The sequence below is a fragment of the Mercenaria mercenaria genome, chromosome 18, assembly GCF_021730395.1.
Source record: "Mercenaria mercenaria strain notata chromosome 18, MADL_Memer_1, whole genome shotgun sequence".
Lineage (NCBI taxonomy): Eukaryota > Metazoa > Mollusca > Bivalvia > Venerida > Veneridae > Mercenaria > Mercenaria mercenaria.
Window position 1 is genome coordinate 44467632 of NC_069378.1, and position 25552 is coordinate 44493183.

Consider the following 25552-nt stretch of genomic DNA (forward strand, 5'->3'; position numbering starts at 1 on the left):
GTCAATCAGTGTAAGCGAGGTCAAACACGCGCAAATCTATCTCTAATCATTGTCGCACAATATGTGTATTCGTGAAAGTGGTTCTGTCTGAAAAGTTAATGTAATGGCCGCCACAGTATATTTATTTCAAATTTGTTTTTTCCTTTGCTTGTCAGGTAAGTGAATTTGTCATGCTTCTTATTTTTTGTTTAGGTATTTTCTTTTTATTACGGAAATTGACAGTATTTGATGCATGCAGAAAGAACTGTAATACCTACTACTTTGTACTTTTATGAACAAACAACTTTCCGCCCATAGCTTGGTATGTGTAACCTGATTGAGTGCAAGGTTCAAACTATTTGTATCAATATAGACACAGAATGAATAACTTAAAATTGAAGTTAACCAATGTACCACTTAAGACTTATCAGGTATTGTGTAACTTGCCGTAATATTTAGATAAGTAAATTAAAATGAGAATCTCTAGGCGTCTGTTGATAGGAAATTTACACTTGCTGCAACAGCAGCGATGAGTGGTGTACATTTCACTAATGTAAAGACTCATCAGGCCGAGTAATTAATTATTTTCATTGGTTGAATTTTATGCCTGCAAAGGATCTTCTCTTAGTTTTATTTTTACAGTTACTGTTTATTTGTTTCATATATAATAGTACGATATATAAACATGCACTAAAGCTACAGAGTCACTAGTCAATACCAACTGTAGTTCCGATAAACGGCCAGTGGTGTGTGATATTTTTAAAAGCTTGGCGACTGGGTTTCCACAACCCCAAAGCGCCGAACACACGCAGTGTAGGACCACCATAGGTTGTATACGTCTTGCTGTTAATGACCTTTCAAAATTGAATACTAATTATATATAACTATTATTCATGGCGAAAGCGCCTGTCGAAAAACTGAAAATTATATAACTGGGTTAGCAATAGAGGACGTGTTTAGATTTTGTTATGTCGAAATAAGTGAATTATTAAAACAGTTGTGTTTTATTGAAATTAAAACGCACTTGCTTCTTTTACCTTAGATGATAATTCCCCCATTCCCTTCTCGTGCACTCTTTCAGTTTGAAAACTGTGTTCTTTCAGGTTGAAAACTTTGTTTAAGAACGTTGTCTTACTAAGTAACGATGACCAGTTAACGAACCATTTAGTACTAGCATCGAACCATTCCCCGCAGCTAGTTTTGATATCTTCCCCATATTAATAACGTGTGGTAGACTTTCTAATTTTGGACGATATAACATGGGTAACAACTTCCTCAGTCGGATATCAAACTCAAACACGAGACATCTCGTTCCACAGTCAGTTGCTTCATCTTCTGTGATAATCAACTTGAAGCAGAGGTCTTGAGGTGAATCTTATTTCGATTGTCAGATTTTACATAAGATAGGGGTATCATCAAAATATGTAGCATGTGTGTAATGGATTATTATCATTATATCACATTTCGGCAAAGTATCATCTAGCTAAAATTATAAAGTGTGATTATTGTTGAAATTCTAGCGAAAATACCAAAATTAATTATCAAGTTTTGTTGTTGCAAACTTGTCCCAAGTGAAACAAAATTATGTCAAAATATCTTAATACGTCAGATTTGCCATATCATGACGAGGTATGTCTTACATGGACAACAGTTCATCAACAGACTATTCCCGAATTTACGTTGACATGTAGAGAGGTTGAGATTTCACATTTCTAAGGTATATTGTACGTTTTGTCTCTGTTTTGCAATGAGCGTCTATAATTAAGATTAAAATTCAGATTATTATACTTGGCGAACAAGTTCAGTATATTGGTGCTGAAAATGTACTTGAGCACGCAACTTAGTCAAATAAATCGAACATATTTTAGCAGACGCGTATTTATTTATTTGTTATACTATTAAGTTTACAGATTTTTTTTTACACAAACGGTAAACGAACAAGGTAAAATCGTTACCTCTCTATCTAAACAAAGACAGTTCTCCATATATAGTCCATCCTAAGAAATGGCCAGAAGTCATCTAAAGTCAGAATAAATTTGTGTAAGTTTGAACCTAGTTAAAACCGGTTTCCTGAACCAGCTTTCTACACATGTATAGATTACTATGAGTTCAAAATTAATCAAAATTTATCATAAGCAGGTTTCATTAAATTGACCCCATTTTTATATAAATACGCTCGTTGTTTATTTCATAAAATATGAAAAATTCCGTTAAGTCACAGAAACACGTCACGTCGGCATATTATTTGGCGACCTTTAGGCGCTGAGAAAAAGAACGACAGGATTTGATCAACTAGTTAGATATATTTAAGAATTTTCATGAAGGAAATGATATAACAGACCTACGTTACAATCGATTCCACACACTCCACCGATTAATGCTCGTGCTGAATAACTCATTAGACGTCCGTGCACTCCCAGGTTTTTCTACGGAACGTGTTACTTACCGTGGTTTAACAGTTTTCACATTTACGCGTTTACGACAGGTCGACCTGCTACATATGGCGCCAAATAGTGCTTCGCTATCTCAGATTCTACTTTCTTACTTAAAGACAATACGAATTTGTTACAAGACGCGTGTTTAACTCATTCTGATTTCACCCCGTGGAAGTTTTCCGCAGGCGTATTATCTCTTCATGTTGTTTTGGTACGTTGAAACAAAACCAGTCAAAACCGGCAACCTATTTTAAAGGGTTTTCTCCACTTCATCTACAAACTTCTTCAGTCACTTTATTTTCAGTATAGGTTAAAAAAAGAAAATGTGGTCTGAATTGAACTTAATGCATCAAATACTGTGCATAATGTTACATTCGTTGAATAAAATGTTTTACCGTTAAACACATAGTCTTGGCCTAATATATGCCATATCAATCGTAACTAGATCATTTGTACTTGTTCTGCTAAATATTTTCCTTTCATTCAAAGCATGTTTACCGTCATGGAAATATAAAAGTATACAGTTTATTCTGCTTGTTTGTTTCGGGTTTAATTCCGTTTCTTCAACAGTATTTCAGGCATGTAACGGCGGGCAGTTAACCTAACCAGTGCACCTGGATTCTATACCAGTACTAGGCTGTTCTCCGCAAGTAACTGCTAACTTCTCCACATGAATTATTAGAGATGGAGGACGAATGATTTCAGACACAATGAAGATACACCCCGCCCGAGGATTCAACTCACGACCCCGCGATCTGTAGACCAACACTCTCCCTATTGAGCTAATCGGGCGCTCTAGTTCATTCTGTGGCGGGTCTTTAAGTACGAGTGAACCGAAAAATCTAAAAATACCTAAAATTTAAAGAAGTTTGAAACTGAAACTGAAACTGCTTTATTTGATTAAACGCCTAATTTTACACATAGTATATTCACTGGCGTTGTACATTAACTTATACCAGATTTATATAGCGCCCAAGGCGCTTTACATAGTTCAAATGCAGCCACACAGGGCGCATAATTCATCCTCTACTAGTACAGACACAGAGCGATCTGACCAGAGGGACAGAGTGAAACAAAGCCCCCACGACAGAGAGATCAGAAATCAGATACAAACTTATCCGGCTAACTTAGCCTAGCTCGTTTCGAATAGACAGCCTGGTTCTTTATATAACGTGCCCAGTGTATAGCACTGATACACGCAAGGATTGCCCGGGTTCCTGACCAGTACACCTCTAGTTGGGTGGGAAACACTGAAAAGCGTTTCTGAAAATTCCCGAGTAGCTGCCGGGGATCGAACCCCGACCTCAGGATTGGAAGGCCAGTGTGCAAACCACTGAGCTATCCGTCCACCCAAAAGAAGTTTTCTCCGCTTCATTTCCGATGTCCCAGTAACTGATCCCTCATGTATTAAGCACTTGTTACTTTGACCTGACTGTCAACAAACACATGGCAGATAACGTGAATACAATTTCTCTTTTTGTTTTGACCTAAATATTGTTGATTAAAAAAAAACTCGGTCATGAAGAAATAGGTCGAACAATACATGTCCAATAGTATTTTACTACAGTAATTGATTCTCCGTGCAGTCATGCACGTTTGGGGCATTTTCTGACTACGTTATAATTGCACGGCACTGATGTTATAAGTAATTGATCAAAAACAAAATGATAGTATATGCTGATATAATTTGGGTTATTTAATATCATATTCTTTTAACATTCTACAAGTCTTTGAAGCCACGGGCCGAAATAAACATTTTTCAACGAACGATTCATTAAATCTGAGTAATACAATGTTTGCTTTTACTTAAAGTAATACATCATTAGATAGAAAATAAGTTTGAATGAGATGTAGATTTTCTTTTTGTTTACGCATATAAGAGAATTATAATTATTGTAACATGCAGTAGTACTATATGTTTTAACATGCCCTATGTAAAAGATCGCCGCTTTAGTAGTTCAGCCATTGCAGATCAATCTTCCAGTCCTAGCATGTTCATTTTATGTTAATGGGATCATTGCCTCACTGGCGGGTTTCTAAATAACACATAAAAGATATCATAGCTTGTCGTTTGATGCGTGGAATACTATACACTTCATTTATAAATTAAAACCCACAAGATTTACATAAATATATGAAATAGCTGATATGGCGTTTGGCGAACGTTTTGCAATTTGACCACGGAGGAAAGTTAAACTGTTAGATACGAAATGGGTTTGCAATAAGAATGACTCTTTGCTTCTAAATCAATAAGTCATAGTCATTTTTTAATCTTTTTTTTATTAGACATTCTTGCGTTTAGAACTTTTATATTATTTGTCATTATAAGCAATCGTTATCATAAATAAACGCCCATAATATGTGACTCAGTTTTTTTTAAAAAATATGTATTATTTTAATCAACAGGAAACAAAAAAAAAATGTAAAACTAAAGGAAACTCATTATATATGCCATTTGGTATATGTCAGCATGATCCGGAAATCGACCTGCATTTGCAAATATTAAGGCGACATGCAGATTAATCTGACCGTTTTAGCAACATCACTACTAGCTTGAATAAAACTTATTACTTGTTCGCGAAATACAGCTCATTTCGCATTTTAGATTATGAATGTGTATTGCTTAAGACCACAGTTATTTTTACTTTATGTTCTATATAGGCACTGGACACTTTTGCAATTTTACATGCATTCCAACCTTCTTAAAAACAACTGAACTGAACAGAACTATTCAAGAGAAAAAATTCCAGCCACAATAAACATAGTGTTGGCCGGCTCTTTTTCCACCATTTTGAACTAAATCACATGCGTATGAAGAATAGGCGAACAGGCAAAACAGGCCCTACCAAAAAGTAATATCGTGGATATTCTGACTTTCTTATTCGGTCAAATTGTACATGTACATGCTATTTCATATCACCTCTATTAAATTATGCCATTTATTGCAGGTCTTTCACTCAAAAATTCATAAATTTTCACCATAAAACAGAGTAACTATTTTCCGCGTAACCACTCCCTTATTGCGATCAACCAAGAGCAATTAACTCAGATCTTGTGCCTATTTAGCGAATCGCTTAATTTGCGTCGAGGTGCAGGGAAGGCGGTATTTCGCATTTCTTAATAATGATATTGACGCTATTAAAAAGTGCGATTGTCTTCTCTAAATATTTACTTGACTCAATTTCATATTGCACATATATGAAAAGATGTTTAAACATGCCCTTATTTTAGCGCTAGATCCTTATAGATCTTGCTGTTATCAAAGCATGTTGGTTTTTTCTCAGGGGCAAGTTAAAACTGTGACAACAAGATAATGTCTATATCTTCGGTGCTTATTTGTACTTAATCAGCATGGCTTGAAGGGTTCTGGTTGACGGTCACCAAGGCGGCACTTAATATAGATTATTATTGAAAGCCAAAACAAAAAGAGAATGTTAGTCCCCCTTCTCATCAACCCCGCACGGGATATTTAAGGACAAATCAAAACAGCTTGAAGGAACTTTCTAAAAAATAAATAAATAAAAAAAAAAAAAAAAAAAAAAGAAACTGAATAATATTTTACTGAGCTGTTACTTTCTGTTTTGGTGAAACAAAAATCTGAAAATATATCTTTCAATTTGATATTTAGTAAACAGAGTTGTCAGAGTTAAATATGGAAATACTTCAATTAAATATATAGATTTGTTTAGGACTTGATTTCTACTTTATTTATACTTTGATGTATAAATTCAATGCAATAAGGTATTTGCAGTGTCTTTCAAAACCTATGTTTCGATACATATCAGCGCCGAGTTTCAGCATGAGGAATTATTTCATGTAAGAACAAAAATTCTGTAAGATCCTTTCAGCCAATTCAGTTGTACAGTTTAGCACCGGAATCAGAAGAACTCTTTTTCAGATCAATAATATTGAATTAACACCATGATTCAAAAGAACCATTCGAATTGCTTACTATAGTTTAGTGGTTTTATAACATTTATTAAAATATTGAGCCGTCCATCTGATTTACAGAAGGCCGGTAGTTCTACTAAGGTACTTGATTGCACTGAATTTAGCCCTTATGACTATTAAGGTTTCAATCAACAACTATAAATAGAATTCGATTTAAGATGGTCACAATTCAGTGGATATTTTACGATCTCTTTCTAAAGACCTCTATCTGATCGCACAAACGGCAATTAGCGTTGTACAATTCAACATCTCTCAAAGTAATTTATACTTTATAGACATTTGATGTAAATTTTGGTACTACCTCGACATTTTTGCTGTGATGTTTGAAGTAAATCTTTGAAAAGATACAACATATATATCATAATGTCAAATTTCGTCAGTGTCTTTCAGTGTCAAACTTTAGATGCGTAGGTCTCTTATATAGTGCCAGTCTATTAAAATATATTTTTAACCATTAATATTTCTCTACGTGACATTGATGAACAGGGACTTCGGAGTTTTATAGCTGTACATTGAGCATATCCTGGGTTCAAGAAGTATGTGACTTATACTACCATTGCTTTATGCTGTTTGTTATTATGAGTAATAGTGTTGGTACTGTCATAATTGTAACTGGTGAAATTTTTAAAACGACCTATATTTCAATCAGTGTTAGGATCTCATAATTTAAAACAAAAGCTAAATGATATTGTTACAAACGGTTAAATCAATCATACTAGGAAATATTTCAAATAAATATATTCAATCCGTAATGTACCGTTATATGTACCTGGGATTTTGGAACATTCTTTTCTTTTGTTGGGATTTTGGAACGATCATAGATCAATAATAAAAGACTGTTCCAACAAACAAGGTTATTCAGGGTATATATATATATATATACATTGTAAAGGTAATTGAACACTTTCGCATTTCAGACAAATGGGGCGTCCTTTAGGAGATTATATTGATAACATCTAGAGGAATGTATTTTAGGATGTAAAGTCATTTAGTTTTCAAAGCTGATGAAAACTTCAGTCAGTTATTTCCTTTGTAACGGCTGTATTGCCAACTTCAAGAAATAACAGTCATAGATTTTGTCTTCAACTTTTCTGACAGTCATGTCAGCTTTAAGTCTTTTCCCGCTGTTAATGACGTGCGACCGAGAAACGATATCTATCGCTTATCATGTGTCCTTATCTTGTAATTTGCACATTTGTGAGTGGTGTTTTATAATGGCATCTACAATATACATTTTTCAAAATCTTTTTCTTATTTGTATGTTTGGTAAGTTTTTTTTTTTTTATTGATTACATTCAAAATTTATGCTTTTTGTCAGTCTATATTTCTATTTTGGCTGGTATGGCAGTAACTGATAAATATACATCGAACAACATTTAAGTTCGTTTCTTTTTCTTCGAATAATCCGACCAACAAAAATATTTTATGAAATTTTACAAAAAAGGTATATTTATTTATTTTGTTGGGTTTAAAGTCGCAACGACACAATTACAGGTCTTAGGACGATTTTCAAGCTTTGATAGTGGAAAGAGATCTAAAGAGTCCCTCCGTGTATTATTTATTCACGAGCGGGCACCTGCGTAGAACCACAGACCTTCCGTAAACTACATGGAGAAATTCAGCGCTCCGCGTGACGCTCGAGCCCAAATCGATGAGGGGCATTTATTTTGGAGTCAACAAAATTAACCACCCGTTCCCCAAGAAAAAGTACAGTACCCCTCACACGTATAGCTTAAAGTTCATATTTTGAAATAATTTTCAACTTTAAGTTTAAGCGAGGCGAAGTCGAAGCGAGAACATGACTGTTAGCCTAAGGGCAAAATGGGGTAACTGGGACACTTTCAGAAACACTGATGAATAATATTTTAGAAAGACAAAATATAAACTAGATTTATTGATATTTTAGTATGCACAGCCTATATAATATATGACGAATACAAACGTTTTCAAATACCTGATAACCTGTGATTAACTATGAATTAATGAAACATTGGTCAAGTGCCCGAAGTTACCCCGCCCAGTTGGGGTAACTTGGGACGTTTTACTTGTATTAAAATTGTGTATATTACTGTCGGTTTTATGACAAGTGAAACCATTCATGTCCACAGATCAAAAAAGAAGTGTAAACTAAAAATATTACCTCAGTATCAATTACAATTTATGACTGTTTTGTAAAACAAAGATGAATAGAGAAATCAATGTCCAATTTTTCCCAAATAATGTATTTATTTGTTTCAATACATGCTTATTATAAAAATCGTATAAATTAAAAAATGTTTAAAGTGTAAATAACTATGTGTGAATTAAACATAAACTTGACATAATCCATTATGTACTTATCTATGTGTTTTTACACTTGAAACTGATCAAAATTTTAAACAGTCTTAAAACATAGTAACTGTTGTTATCAAATATTAACGGGACAATTAAAATGTGTCTTTTTTCACAAAGAAATAAGAACATTAACTAGAAAAATGCCATGTCCTTGATTTGCAATGATACATTTTACGCTTCAATATTTCAAACAAGTTTAATACGATATTACATGTATACGAGAACCAGCTTCTTGTGTCAAAAATTATTATGACGTCACAATTATGACCAAGACGTATCGAAATTTAATATCTGTAAGATCTTATCGATACCGACAACATATAAGCAAATATATCTATAAAGTCAGACGAATATTTCTACTGTGCGTTTCACTAGACAGGAAGATAACGAGAACATTTAATGCACAATCTGAAAAAATAGGCATAATTATTTACAGCGTGTAATTGTATGTTTTCTTACTTTTATTTAATAAGTAATACTCAACATATCTCTAAGAAAATCGATTCTTAAAATATTTCCCAATTCCATCGGCAGAAGACTTTTGTCATAATAGTCTTGAACACTGATTGTTCTTTTTCAACATATGATATCATTTAGGAAACGTACCCCATATTTACCCCAATTTACTTAAATGTGTAAAGTGTCCCAGTTTCCCCATTGTCCCAGTTACCCCATTTTACCCTAATAGCTTCAATTTAAAAAAAAAATCTGGTTTCATATAATCGCTAATAAAGTAAAGCTGAAAGCAGCTATTTGCAACATTAGTTGTTTCATTTAACCCTTTCTGTGTATTATACCACTCGTTTGCATATTCAGATTTGAAGCTCTCTTGTCAGTGAATTGATTTTTGGTTGTGAGTTTATCCCGCTAGCAAAGGTAAAGTGTATTTCTGACAATCATAGCATCTTTTTTTGATTCCAAATCACGTGCTACACAAAATAGCCCCATTCATGAACAATGCGGATGAATTATCAATGAACAAGCAGTTCTTATTCAACCTGTATCCTGTCGCACTGACCATTTAAATTATATAAGGTCTATCAATGATAAGCTATTCCAGACCATGGTTACATCACAAGCTGGCTGGGTAAGGCAGAGTTCATCTTAGATATGAGGCACATTAAATTTGTATTTGTTTCTCATTCATGTATAGTCGTAGACTGACATTTAAACAGAAAATAAATGTACCAAAAACCCTAAACCATCAGACATTTCAAGGCTTTGATTATACTTTGGAGAAGTAGGTTCCTTTTTGATGTCAATGTGCATGTTAAGGATTAACTTGGTGGGAATTTCTTTTGTGTATACTGTCTTGTGACTGTCAGACATGCTGGGGGTTAAGAATGACAGTTAAGATTTGCATCATAAAACATTTTAAGCTCCCCAGTGGTGTTTTGCCAGTGACTGTTTGTAGGTGAGTGCGTAACTTTGTTCCTCGAATGCCCCTTGCTTGCTTTGTGTTCGGCGGTCATTGTTTTTTTTGCGCTTTGTTTGTATAACTCAATCACCCTGGTGTTCCGTAGTATTTTTTATCAATCGGCGATATTTATATTTAAAACTACATTCATAGTAAGGCCAATCACTAAGCTAACTCTGGGTGTATTTTTCCTTACCTTGCTACAGTGTTTGTGTTTTTGTTTTTTGTTACCTTAGATTTTAACTCTTTTCAGCATTTGCAGAATCATCATGTTGCAGTGATAGATGGACGGCGTTCCAAGGGTCATGCTATTTGTTTGCACATGGAGGAAAACTATCGTTCTATGAGGCTGAGGTATTTAAGCTTTTCATTTTGTCACCTTGTCAATTGTGGTTTGTTTGTTAAATGCCGTGTAGTATTTACAGTCAACTCATCTTTTGATTAACAAGATATGTACAAGCAAAATGTTGGTGACCAGGTCGTTGATGAAACTTTGTAGTACTCCTAGACTAGATCTTCCAGTTGTCCAGGTAGTTGCATTACGAATTATATGGTATAAAAGAGAAAAAAATCAGTGCAACTTAATTCAAGTGCTAGTTATTTTAGCTCTTTATAGCAGAAAGTCTTAAATGTGCTTAATATGTACTATTGTGTCCGTCTTTTGTCATGACATGACTCAATTTGACTGTTTACACTCTGGAGGTCATAATATTGCCTAATCTTTAAGTTAATGAAACTTGGCCAGAATGCTATTCTTAATAATATCTTGGATCAGTTTTTTACTTGGTCATCCTGCAGTGGGTAAAAAAACTAAGTCAGTAAATAAAAAAATATAAAATCCTTGTTAATGTCATAGGTTGTCTGGAGGCCACGTTTTCTATCTAACCTCAAAACACCTTATCAGAATGTTTGTCATTACACAATGTAGGCTTAGTTTGAAACAAGTTATCTAAGGTAGACGTTTTTGTCGCTTGGTCAAATAATAGCAAATTCTTCCTTAAATGAACTTCATAGAATCTAATTTGGAGATTGAAATCTAGGTCACTGTATCAAGTAATGGAAAGAAACATTGATAATGTTAAGAGACCGCACATTGTACTCATTAACCTTATAAATCTTTGCCAATCTATAAAATCTACATAATTCTTAAAACTCGGACGTCTGAGGTCAAATTCTAGGTCACTATTTCAGAAATTTTTTTGTTAACACTATAGAGGCCATAGTTTCTACCTGACCGATCTTTATAAAACATAGGTAGAATGTTTGTTACAATGAAATCTAGATCACGTATACAACAAGGTTACTGTATGTGAAAAACTAAGTCACTTTATGAAACCATAGTAAAACGTTGTTCTTACTTTCTACCTTGTCTTTATAAAATTTATCCTTTATGTCACTAGGTCAAATTGTAAAAGAAAAAAAATGTTTAACTCTGGACTTAATTTTCTATATCTGATCTACACTTATCTACAATAAATCTTGTAAGAATATTTATCGTTATGAAAGCTAGTAAGAAAATCAATTATCTAGGATCGAACTCAGTCACTTAGTCAAATGTATCGAAAAGTTGGTAATCCCATTCTCCTTGAGGTCAGAATATTTATTTTAATGAAATCTACATTACATAGGATACTAGATCATATTGAATCTGTACAGTCAGGAGAGCGATACAGTGCCTTTATTACCCTCTTATTAATATTTCATGTACAGCATTACTGCAATCAACATGGTGGAAATCTTGTACACATAGATAATGAAGCTGAAAATTTGTTCATCAAGGATTATCTGCGATCTATCAAAGGTAGGCATTGCGCTTTTTGTCTTCTAATGATTTAAGCTGAACGCCAACAAACTTGCGCCATTTTGTTTTCGAACTTTAGATACTGCTTTTATTGGTTAGTAATTAAAGTATAAAGAATACGTGATAGTTTACATTTTAGGAGCTTACTATTTATAAACACACAAAAAAAGAAAACAATATTTCATTCAATACAGTATTTAGAAAACACATGTCATGCTATTGAACTTCGAGGAAAAATAGAAGAAATGTAGCTGTATGTAAAACGTTACACAATATAATATCTACTTAAACAATGCAAGCTTATATTTTTCGACATCTAATATCAATAGCTACGTGTTAAAATTAATAGAAATGTTAATGTTATCTGCGGATATGTCACTTCAAACCTACATGCGGTGACAATAGTTTGCGATGCGTTCGCCAGTTTCGCCAGACTTATATCCGGCACTTCCTTTGACATACAATTTCAAATAATTTTTACAATTACTAAAACATTTCAAATGCAAAGATTCAAAGTGGGGTCAGATATGTATAACGGCAGGTCTGTAACTGGTTCAAAAATTTAGAATACCACAGCCCTGAATCACAAACCATTACCCCAAAGTTAAGGAACATACTAAGAGATTCACTACTATATCAAAAAGTTCTGCCAGTTAATTACATGTGTATACAACCATTCATATTCATTAACTTAATTTGGCTCTTTCATTAGCCACATTACAATAACATATATTATATATCAGCCTCAAACATCTAGCATAAGAGTCAATTGTCACATTTACATGTCAAAAATTACAGGCGTCTTTTGACTTACAGTTTACTTAAAAATGTTTTGTCCTTACGAACAGTCCCTAAGGTAAATTATTGATGTTGCACGTTTGATATAATTGTTCGTTTTCGTTTTTAAATTATCTTTATTTATGGGTAAAATCCAAATATATAAGGACATGTATATGCCGTTTGCAGTATTTAGAAGCTAAACCAAAGGTCGTGGTCAACATTACAAGTCGCAGTTTTTCTCTTTTCTTGTATCCGATCAATAATTCTTTTGTTTTTGGCGTGTTGTGCATAATTTATTGATATTTCTCTCAAAAACATTTCACAAAACAAAATATACCTTAAAGTCGCGGAGTATTTGGCGTTTTGTAACGTAAACAAAATAAAGAATAAAATAAGATTAAGTCCATACGAAGTTAACACTATTCGTTCTTGGAGAAGCGAACGGGCCAAGTTTCAGAATTTTCTTTATTTAATTTCATCCTTTCCACTTATTGCAATGCCAGAAAATATACATACGTAATTTCTTAAAATACGCTAATGTTTCTGAACTAACTTTTGATATTTTTCAATGCACAACAGGTTATTTTTAGATATACTATGACAACTTTATACTTCATGTTAAATAGCATTGCATGATTCCAGTATTAATCAATATAAAGATACTATCGATTTTATACGCAAATATTTACTTTCATTGAACATTTCAGAAGCGTATGAAAAAAAACAACTAGAACGTGACAAATTGTATTCATTGCTATTATGCACACTTTCGTTTGTAAATATTGAAATATACTATAAAAATCATGCAGACGATAGCCAATACGACTTCGTTACAAACTCAAAAAGCACAGATTCTTAAGAAAGTGTTCAAATAGGGCACGGAAGTAGTAATGTTTCGATTCTGTCTCTGTAGTCACACTGACAGTAGTCAATGTCAGTATATAGTGCTATTTTCCCGTCTAGTAAATGTAATTTTCATGCCTGATATAAGCTGTACTTATACTTGAATGTCTGTAGATGATTTTGTTTTATGTTTGTGTGGAACCTGCAGGGTAGAATAAAAGTGAATGTATGTACCTGCTGATGTCTTCCTACGCAATATTATCGTTTTATCATGTATATCAATCATGCGACCATGGTTTCACCGCATTATGGAAAACCCAATTTTTTGTTTATTTACTGGTTGTCTATAGCCAGACTTTCAAGACGAGGGCTATTTCACAAGAAATATATGACTGGACATGCGGACAAGAAAATGTTTTGCATTGTCATTTTACATTGAAAATAGTAGCGGAGACATTCAGTAAATTCTAACCTATAAAGATAAATAAACCGTTGGTATTTCTTACAGGTACGAAGATAGTAATTAGCTAGATATGTCCTTGAGAGTCGATTACACAGTGACGTTATTTGCCATCCGTCGTGTCTGAGTCATTCTCTTCCAATTTCATTATAACATATTTCTGTAAAAATGTTAATATCATTTTTTTTCATCTAGCTGGAAACTTAAAGTACTTGATAAGTAAGTTTAAGCAACCGGATGACGTTACATTATTATCATTATTATTGTGCCACATTTATATAGCGCCCTTTTTATGATAAACACGATTAAAGACGCTTTACATAGCGTAAACGCAGCCTAACATGGCGCGATATTCATCGTCTGTACTTGTCCGATTTATTTAGCCCAGTCCTTTGCAAATAGACAGTCTGGTTCTTTAAATGTGTCCGGTGTTTAGCTACGATACATGCAAAGCCGTCTTTCCTGGGAAGAATCGGTCTCTTCACTGCAAAAAAGAAACACTTTCTCACCAATAATTTTAGAATCCATCAAATGTTTTCCGTTACTCGAGCTCTCTGTAAAATATGAAATTAAATGTATCTTTATGTCGAGTTCTATGCATCCGTCCATGCTTTTTATTTTTTTTCTTTGTCAGTTTTGTTTTGTCATGTGGCGCGAACACAAAAACAACACACATACTTTCAAAATTTTGTTATGATGTTTGAGGTGTGTGCCAGGACGACTTAAGTAACATGTTGCATATAACGTGCGCACGCCAATGAAATATTACAAAACAATCTGACTACAGCACATCTCCTACCACGCTACGCTTATAGGATCTGAAGACGAGCTATTGTTAGCCCCGTTCTGACGACCCTTTTGGTAGCCAATCAGCGTTTACCTAACAACATTTTGCAAATCTATATTTATGAATTTTTGATATTTACAATTTTTGTTACGTTCAATGTCAGATGGCCGGTTAGCTCAGTTGGTAGGGCACACATCATGTAAGCGAGGGTCCCTGGCTCGAGTCCAGGTCTGACTGCACGTTTTTCTTTCTTTTTGACATTCGAACAATTTGTCTGATTGGTTCAAATAAAAGTAGGTTTGCGAAAAAATAGCAATACTGGAATTCCAAATTATACAGAATAGGAATACTTTAGTCAGATTGCATCACGAAACATCCTAAAAGCCATCTAAAAGATAAATCAAAGACAGCCTTTACACCTGACGACATACTGAATTTATTATGCATATCGCAGAATAATTGAAGACTAGTTTCGATGTTATCATCGACGAATTGAAATTGTTTTACGGGCTAAATACAAAATGACAATTTTGATATAAAAAAGTATACACAAGTTGACATTTTCGCGGCAATGTTTTTCGCATGTTTTAATTATGTCTATTTTATAAAAGATAAGGGTAAAGGTCTTTCTTATTACAATGTCACCCGTTTTAAAAAGGGCTACCCAATTTGGTTTATAAGACATATTTATTGATATTGGTACCCATTAATCAAACTAGCTCGCGGCTCACGAATCGGCCTTTTCGGAACGAGTTCCATGACATACACACCCCTTCAACCCCCCCCCCCCGATCCCGAGGCGGACGCCTTAACCACTGTGCCACGATGACCGGTAAGTGACGATATAAAGAACATGAAAATGTGAATGAATACAAAGGTTATACCTTCCCCCAACCCCCCAAGTCACCTGACTACTCGTTTTGTAGATTCCCAATGACGATCGTTTCACATTAAGCTCAATATATGCATATATGGAGACAAAGATTTTGACATGTTCTTTTAAAACAAGACATTTTATACTTTGCGTTAGCAGATATTATAGGGTTATTTTTGCCTTTGACTCCTGATTAACTTGAATTTCAAATGTCATGGGAATAATATGGTTTAGTTTTATGGCTTAATCTTTATACGATCATGTCCTGCAAACGATAAGCTTACATTGTGGGAACATCTTAAAGATTTGTAGTGGTGACAAGCTTAAGGCTAATAATTGTGTTTATATAATTAATTTTCCTTTATTCACATCTGACCTTGATCTGAAGGTTTAAACTTGTTCTTGACTCTGAGGACAAACTGTTGGATATTTCTGAAGGAAAGATAACTGAAATAACGGTGCTGAGGGCAATACTCTGATATATGTGTCGGACATTGACATCCTAATGACAGAGTATAGAGACGAACAGACAGACAGATTGAAATATTAAACAAAGCTCGGAGAACACGAAATATCCCCCCCCCCCCCCCAATTCCATGAAACATTCAGTTACTGCACAGGGAACAAAACAAATTGGGTCATTGTGCACTAAACGTTTGACGTACAGACCTCAAATCAAAATTAATGGTCATTTACCAGTCATAAATTACCTCTAGAGCAAATCTGATTTTAGACCAAAGCATTCTCTTGTTATTTGACGAAATAGTGTTATTTTTCTGGGTCAGTGTGACATTTTACCTATCATCTACTGATCTAAAAATCAACAGGGGTCAACTGCTGGTCATAACAAACCGCCCTATCAAGTTTCGTTAATTTCGTGATTCTAGGCCTAAGCGTTCTCAAGTTATCATTAAGAAACGGTTCAAGTGTTCCGGATCGCTGTGACCTTGACCTTTTTTCTTCTGGTCTAAAAATCAACAGGGGTCAACTGCTGGTCATGACCAACCGCCCTGTCAAGTTTCGTTAATTTCGTGATTCTAGGCCTAAGGGTTCTCAAGTTACCGTCAAGAAATTGTTTGACTGTTCTGGATCACTGTGATCTTGACCTCACAATCGACAGAGATCATCTGCTAATCATGACCAACATCCTTATTAACTTTCAAGATTCTAGGCCCAATCATATTTCAGATACCGGTATCATCTGGAAACGGTATACCTGCTCTTCGTCAATGTGACCTTGACCATTGACCTACTGATATCAATATAAATAGGGGTCATCTACTGGTCATAATCAACTTTTCTATTCAGTTTTGTGATTCTAGGTCCAAGCGTTTCCAAGATACCGTCCAGAAACTGTTTAAATGTTCTGGGTCATTGTGATCTTGACCTTTGACCTAGTGATCTCAAAATCGATAGAGGTCATTTGCTGTATGATCAATCTCCTAAACATCTTTCATAATCCTATGCCCAAACAGTCTTGCGTTATCATCTTGAAACTTTAGACCTGTTCTTTGTCAATGTGACCTTGACCTTTGAACTACTGCCCTCAAAAGCCATAGGGGTCATTTGCTGGTCATGATCAACCTTTCCATTAAGTTTCGTGATTCTAGGTCCAAGCGTTTCCAAATTATCGTCCAGAAACTGTTCAACTGTTCCCGGTCAATGTGACCCTGATCTTTGACCTTCTGACCTCGAAATCAATTTCCTGGTTATGACTAACTTCCTCATCAAATTTCATGATCCTTGACTGAAGTGTTATTGAGTAATCACCCGAAAACCGATTGGTCAACATACTAAAAGACCGACAGACGGACTGGCCGACTTCTGAAAAACAATATACTCCTCCTTAGAACGGGTGGGGGCATAAAGTAGAGTTTTACAACTAATAAGCATGCCCTTTACTACTGACAACATCGTTTTGGAAAGATAGCTGAACATAACTATTCAAAAATCAAACTTTAAATGTACCATTATAAGAGTTGTCCAATTTTTCTATAATTTCACAAATTCAAGGGCCTTAACCGTCATGTATGCATCTTTTTTCATTTCTTAGCACCCAAACTGGAAATAAAAGACACTGTAGATTCTTTGTTGATTATTTAGAAGCAATTTTGCATTTGTTATCCTGACTTTTTATAGTTACACATGTTATCTAAAAAGGAAAATAATAGTTTCTGGTACTGATCGTAATACCTCATAAAAATGTCAGCTTATTAAAATTTCAAATGTCTACTTTTTAGATAGCTGAAAATAATATCCAGTTCATTCAATTGATTCGTAACGTTTCATTAAGTTTGATTTGCTCCACACCTGAGCGTAATGCGGGGTAGATACAGGTATTCTTAAAGTTTTCAGTATGCTATCGCTACATTATCTGTCTAGCGATACAAATACATGTATTAAAATTATGTAGTATAAACGAGTGGAAGAGTCCATATATTGCTACAGTATCTACACTGAAACAGTAAACCTTAACTTCTATTTTTATAATGTTTGACCAGCTTAGCATTATCTTAGCGAAATTTCGTTAACTCATATAATCTATGTTAAAATGTTCGTTAGCGGAATTACGCTATCGAGCCAAATAAACTGTTTCGTCTGCTTCCAAGTCAAGTGATGTATAAGCAGAAGTCTACGCCTTAGCGGAATTCCGCTATAATAACAGGTTTTACTATTTTATTTTCATAGTCTTATCTCAAACTCGATACACCAATCAGCAAATGTCCGATATGCTTAACGAAATTTCGCTAGCTGACACAGAACTTGTTGACCTGCACCTTTCGTTTTGTATAATTATGGAATAGCACCAGTCCCCTCTTCATGAACAAACTCGCAATACTTTATTCCCAATGTTAACAGACTGGTGAGAAATGAATATATCCTCAGAATGATGTCACAGGTAAAGAAAATACTAATTCAAAATTTCATGACAAAACGCATTTGATTCCCAATTGGGCTGGTTTATGACACAACTTGGCAGTATGGAAACTGTCAACTGCAAATGGAACGTGTTACTGGTTAATAATTTCCTCCGACATACATTTCGCATAGAATAATGGGACATTTGTATTTCATAAAAAAGTATATGATGGGAGGAGTTGTACTCTAATACCTTTAAATTTATAAATGATTTCAAGGGGCAGAACTCTGACCCTTATTATTTAGCATAAAATGCTTGTTAGAGGTGGGTTCTATATCTAAAATGTTGCGTTTAAGATAATAGTATCGTATTAGTTAAAGATCCGAACTCTTCTAAAAGAAGCCATATTTTCAGCCTTTAGCCTACACCATTTACATACTGCTAAAATGTTAAGATAATAACGTGTTCGTTGTACTTCGGATTATCGGCGTATCGACATTGTTTGCCAACAGCAACTTTCATGTAAAGAAAAATTACAATTTTGCTAATATTTAAAATTGATCAAAGCTGCCCAAATGTCTCTGACGTGGTTTTCAGCGTATGAACTTACTAACGGGTAGTATCAATGGAAAAAAAATCTTACACAGAATGTTTTATATTTGCCCTTTGGAAAGACGAACGGCAAAGACAGCTAGCTTTGTCAAAATTTAAGCAATAATTTTACAAGTTTCTAGAGGTTTTCAATCGATAGGAAATTGCAGAAACAGCTTAAATAACTTTCTGCATCACACGTAGTCAATAGCATTTGCTGTCGATCAATACTATAAATAATGAAATTAGGTGCTACTTAAAAAGCAGAGCTCCCTTGAAAAATCACCAGTGCTCCATAAAAAACTAAAGAAGTGATGTTATTGCAATGGCTGAAACATAGTCCAAATAATAAGACGATTGCGACAGCGTGGTAACTTTTTACTGTCGCTGTCCCGTGGGATGACAACTATAAAATAAGAGATAATAAAATAAGTCTTCGCAATAAGTCAAATAAGTAAGGCTACAAAAAGCTATAAAATTCAAGTCCATATGAAATAAAGTGTACCACAAGGGTCTGTCCTAGGACCGAAAAACTACATCATGTACACAAAGCCTATTTGTTCAATCTGCGGAAGCCATGGACTGAATCATCACTTTTATGACGATGACTCACAGCTATACTTATCGCTTAAGCAAAACAAGGAGCTGCGTTCAATAAACGCTTGATGCCCCTGGTGGCATCCTTGTCAATACAAAGCAACCCAAGTCCAAAATGAGGTCAAGGTCAAACTGAGGTCAGGTGATGTTTGAAGATGAGGAATGGTCACAGGTTACATCTGTATTAGTATCAATTCAATCTTATAAGCGTTATTGATGCTAGACGAAACGGTCCCATTTGGTTAACCAAGAGATGGCCCATATAAAGCAACCGAAGTCCAAAATGAGGTCAAGGTCAAACTGAGGTCAGGTGATGTCTGAAGATGAGGAATGGTCACAGGTTAAATTTGCACTAATATCAAGTCATTCTAGACAATCACTATTTGCCTCCCGGATTAGTAGATGCCAGGGGCATAAAAATATTTCCCATATACACGAAGCCCTATCTCGGAATGAAATCTGTCTAAACGACAGTGTCTTGGATGCATCAGAACATGCTGAAGCTCAATACTGACGAAACTGAGGTCATTTTACTTCACACAAAGCACACAAAATTACCCGAAGATATATTCGTGAAAGTAGGAGCAGAGTAAACCATCAATTTCTGTGATGATTCTCGGTGCTAGAATGGATTCAAACATGGTGATGACACAGCACGTTAACACTCACTGTAGAACTAGTTACGCACAACTTCGGCAAATTGGCCACATCAGGCAGTACATCACAGCTGATGCTACCAAGTCTCTTGTGAACTCTCTGGTTACATCGAAAGCAGACTACTGTAACTCGCTACTGTATGGAAATTCCAAAGACTCACTGCAAAAATTTCAATGTGTACAAATCACAGCGGCCCGCATCATGACCAGGACTCCAAGATACGAACACATCACGCCGGTCTTGAAGGAGTTGCATTGGCTTCCGGTTCAGCACCGCACTGAGTTCAAAATCTTGAGACTTACATGCACAGTGAATCTCCTAAGTACATTGTCGATATACTGGACATGTACAAGCCTCGTAGAGACTTAAGGTCGGCAAATGGCCCGGTGCCTTTGGTTGTACCCATAAGCCGAACAGTAAAGTGTGGTGACAGAAGTTTCAAACATGCAGCCCCAAAGCTTTGGAATGCCCTCCCAGCAATCACCAGAGATTCAAACTCACTGTCCGCATTTAAAAAATCTTTGAAAACGTATCTTTTTCACTTATGTTATAAATAAATGACAAAATCTGAAATACTGTTGAAAATGGCGTTAAACCAAATCACATTCACATATGTTATCAATAAATAACAAAATCTGAAATATTGGGCGTTAAACTCAAAACCATGAAATGTTTGTTTCGTGTTGGGAAAAGGATTGGTCTCGTAATGTAATTTAACGTTGAACATAATTTATGAATGATCTTGTTTTAATTACTATTCATTTTAATCTTTTACCAATATATTTGTATGTATGTGTATGTATGCGTTCTTTATGTTTTTGTAAAGCACTTTTGAATGTGCATATTTTGTATGAAAAAAGTACTATATAAGTTAGGTATAATGATAATAATAATGATAAATAAACTATAAAATAAATGTATTTTATACTTTTTTGGCTACTAATATCTCAAATTATGGATCCGTTTTATGAAGTTTATGCTCTTTTATTTCAATTAACTGTATTAATGATAATCCATAACGTCTGAATGCAATACATGATGTATAAGCTTGTTACGTCTTAGACTGTATTAATATTAAATTTCAACATATGAACAATTGACAAATATTCTAATCAAAAGTAAGTACTGTATAGAAATACATTTGCTCCAAGATGAAGAGAAAAAATGTATTTGAATAATTCCTGTTATTCATATTGAAACACACTGTATCAACAATTTTACATAAATTATTATCATAAATGTAAACCAGTTATTAATAATAAATGCTTCAAATTTAAAAACTTGGCCTGTGAATGTTTTTTACCAAAAGAATCTCATTAGGTCTATAACCTAAATAAAGAAATTGTGTCTTTTCTCGGATGAATGTTTGGAAATGAAGACGTAATGTTAATACTTTATGTTACAATTCCAACGTGTGTAGAAATCAGAATTTACGTAATCCTGGGATCATAGACTATGACTAATGTAATTCTTTGTAATGTCATTTTTGTCAAATTACGTTCCTTTTGGAAGGAAAAATGAGATCAAATTCGTGCCCAAAATTCTTCTATGGTAGACGTCTGGTAAACTAAATCTACGACGACAACCCCTCAATTAGATGTATAAATAAAAAATATCAGTTACGGCAGCGGGATGAAAATCGTTTCACATTGAAATATATGTATTACAGCTTTTTTTTCTACGTAGATATCCGGCGCTAATTTCTTATCGTCAAACATTGTTATTCAATATTCATAGCATTAAGCGAAACGCTTTTAGGATGTTTCTCATGACAGAGCTGGTGCAGCCATTCTGCGCATGCCCAGAATAATTATCAATTAGAGCGCACGACAAACTTCGCGTGTCCGCACGCATTTAGTGTATATTATGCATAATAATACTGACTACAGGTTAGGGTTAGTATCACAATGGTTACAAAATATACACATTTAAGATATTTTTCGCTCAAATTTAGTTAATCCGGTATATACCGGAGTCTTTAATATATCACAGGCGCACCAGCTCTGTTTTTAGACACAGCCCGCTTTTATAGTCCGTAAACAGCAAGAGTCTTCTGACCCCGTTATTTACGATGCGCATAGTCTACAGAAAGAAAACCGAACAGCACTGATTCCAATAAATACCACGAATTTTCAACTCGATAGTATACACTAGATCTATATCTATATTTTTCTCACGTCTAAACGTAATGCGACGCTGATGATTCATACACTATTCTATATTAGACAGAGACCCTTGTTTACATTTTACTTATTACCGGTGCTCTTATTATAACTATTTTGTTTGCAAATGCAAAGTACACGAAGGACTCTTGTACTGACGTTTGCTAAATACACATCGTCTATTAAATTGAGGTTAATCCATGTTCAATTTCCAAATTAAACTGACCTTTCATTTAAAAAAATAACTACTCACGATTCGACTAATAAACACAGTCAGTAGCTACATGACACAGAAACGTATAGTATCCATCGATTGCGCGATATGAAAATTAACCTCCCGCACACTAGTGTTCCGTTTTATACAGTTCTGAAAATTTTAATACTTATATAGGTTTGTTCGTACGTCTATCTGCTAATTAGTCCGTCACGAAACAGTCAATTATAAAGCTAAAAGTTATGAGAGCAAACAAATGTGCAGGTCCTTCAGCATGTTCAATTTAGTTTCAATATAAAAATGTGGTTCCTAATGCGAGATATCTTTGTGGAATTGAGGTTGAAAGATAAAGTTTAATATTACGAGAAAACGGATAAACAAATAAAGTTTTTGAACGTTTTGCACAAATTATAAATGGATTTTAGTTTTAAGAAACATTGATTCTCCAGGTAAATTAAAAATCATGGAAAATATGAAAAAGTGCATTGTTATCATGTAACTCTGACATGTATCACGTATCTCTGAAGTGTACATTGTAGCTGATCACACATGGATAGGTCTGACAGATGAAGGTTCAGAAGGATTGTGGGAATGGTACGACACGCACACATCGCCTTCATTTACTGACTCGTACCCAGGAGAGCCAAATGCATTGGAGGGTGACGAAGATTGCGTTTGTGTCGATGCTTGGCATGACTATCGCTGGTTTGGTCATTTGTGCTCGCTGCAGAAAGCACCACTGTGCGAATCGACGTATGACATACATTTACATTATTACGTTGAACAGAAGTTTTATATCAATAACGTTATATCAAAAGCAACTTTGGGAAATACATGGTCCTGTTTGATAACTTTATTTTTGCCTCGAAAAACGTTCTAATTTCAAATTCATATGTGTTCGGTTTAACGTCGCACTGGCACAATTGTAGGTCATGTGTCGTCTTTCCAGCTTTGATGGTTGAGGAAGATCCCATGTCCCCTCATTGCATTATTTCATTGCGGACGGGCACCTAAATAGAATCACTAACCTTCCATAAGCCAACCCATGAAATATTCAACGCCCCTAGTAAATCTCGATGCCACATCGGTAAGGGGCAAGTGATTTGAAGTCAGCGACCATAACCACCCAGCCACTGAAGCACCCTTTTAAGATCTGGTCATTCTTGCACACTATTTTCTCGTAAAGGGCAAACAATTTATTTAAACTGGGGAACATACGTCGCTAGAATTACACTGTGTATCATTAAAGTTTGCTTGTGCACCGCCGTATGAATACATCTGTGGATGTCTCTTAATTATTTGTTACATGTTAATGTTGCGTTCTGCTCTACATAGGATGTAGACGGTAGTTTCAAGCCGACGAACAGGCTCAGTCAAACAAAACCTGCAACACTTTTATTTAATATGTCGTATTCTTCAAGCCTCCTATGGTTTTCCACGTTTTCTATTACTTTTTGTTTTACTTTTTGTACTCTTTTTGTAAGGCTATTACTAAGCAGTAATAAAGCGCATGTTCTTACATAAAAATAATCAAATGACAGTACACACTATTCCTATATAACATAATATTGTTTATTTCCATTACAGTGGCTACGTTAGCATAGTTGGCTGATCACTGAATTGTTTGCAATGTTTTGTTGTAAAATAGTTATTAAAAGATATCAATGAAAAAACGCTCCTGTCAGTCTTGCTATGATAATGAAAAATGTACTTTTAAATTATGGAGCCAAACGATTATGGAAGAACTGAACATGACACACCTAAAAGAGATAGTTTCAAATAAGCTTGGCTTTCTACTCAATCCTTCATGCTGTAATTATAATATATATGAATAAAATATTGTTTAAACGAAACCTAAGAGTCTCCAGCTGCAAAGCAGACCACCCCATCCGCTAAATTAAGACTTTTGTTGGAACGATATAGAATCAACAAAATGCAATTGAATTTTTATGAAATCAGTGATAAAAGATGTTGTCGGGGAAGACGGGATATGGTATGTGGGTTCAACCATGATCGTGCTGAAAATTTATTTGAGCATTCAACTTGATTAAGTCAACCGAACATACTTTAACAGACGAGTAATTGTTCAGATATTCTCTACATATCCGGTATATGTACAGGTATGAAATTTCAACTATTAAATTATGCTAGGCAGTTTGTCATATTTAGTTCATGCTAAGCCATGGTAAGATTTTACCTAAAGTTAGGGCTTGTCTACAAGTTAAACCTAGTTGAAACTGGTTTCCCGAACCAGCTTTTTGCACAGTTATATCGTAAGTTCAAACTTTGTCATAAGCAGGCTTCGTGAGACAGACTCCAATTTGACACAAATGAGTTTATTGTTTATTGTATAAATATGAAAAGGCAATGCAAATTTCCATTAAATTACGAAATCAGTGACGTGACAATGACGTCACGTCGGCATATTACTTAGCACATGGTACTGCTATATTTTATTTTATAAAGACCAACCAAAACCCGACGGGCTATTTTTTACTGCCACGTGAAAATCATTCTGAATATACTGGTATAATACAGATATAGTGCACAACTACAGGTGGACAATTTAGGCCCTCCGTGAATTAACATTACTTTATAACTTTATCTGCAAACTTATTCACTCAATCTCTTTTCAGTATAGGTTTTAAATACTTAGATAAATAACTATCTTACCCTTTAGAAAGAAGTTTGAACAATAAGAGATACATTTCCGATGTCCAATAGTATATTACCACAGTAATTGTTTCTTTGTAGACGCACTTTTGTATTTTGAATGTTATGAATTTGGCTATACTATTGGTAAATCAATC

The 25552-nt window shown here is 34.6% G+C and overlaps 1 protein-coding gene across 2 annotated transcripts; it reads left to right on the forward strand.

Annotated features, from left to right (window-relative positions):
- Positions 1 to 24413, forward strand: LOC123539000 (C-type lectin domain family 10 member A-like). Of its 2 annotated transcripts, none has more exons than XM_053529500.1 (5): positions 1 to 155; positions 10370 to 10470; positions 11827 to 11917; positions 23282 to 23495; positions 24330 to 24413. In XM_053529500.1, exons 1-5 carry the CDS (start codon positions 104 to 106, stop codon positions 24352 to 24354), a joined length of 483 nt encoding a protein of 160 aa, XP_053385475.1. In that variant the 5' UTR covers positions 1 to 103; the 3' UTR covers positions 24355 to 24413. The 2 variants fall into 2 exon arrangements, with proteins under 2 accessions (XP_053385475.1, XP_053385476.1); XM_053529501.1 differs by lacking the exon at positions 1 to 155 and adding an exon at positions 7578 to 7631.
- Positions 24414 to 25552: the final 1139 nt, after the last annotated feature.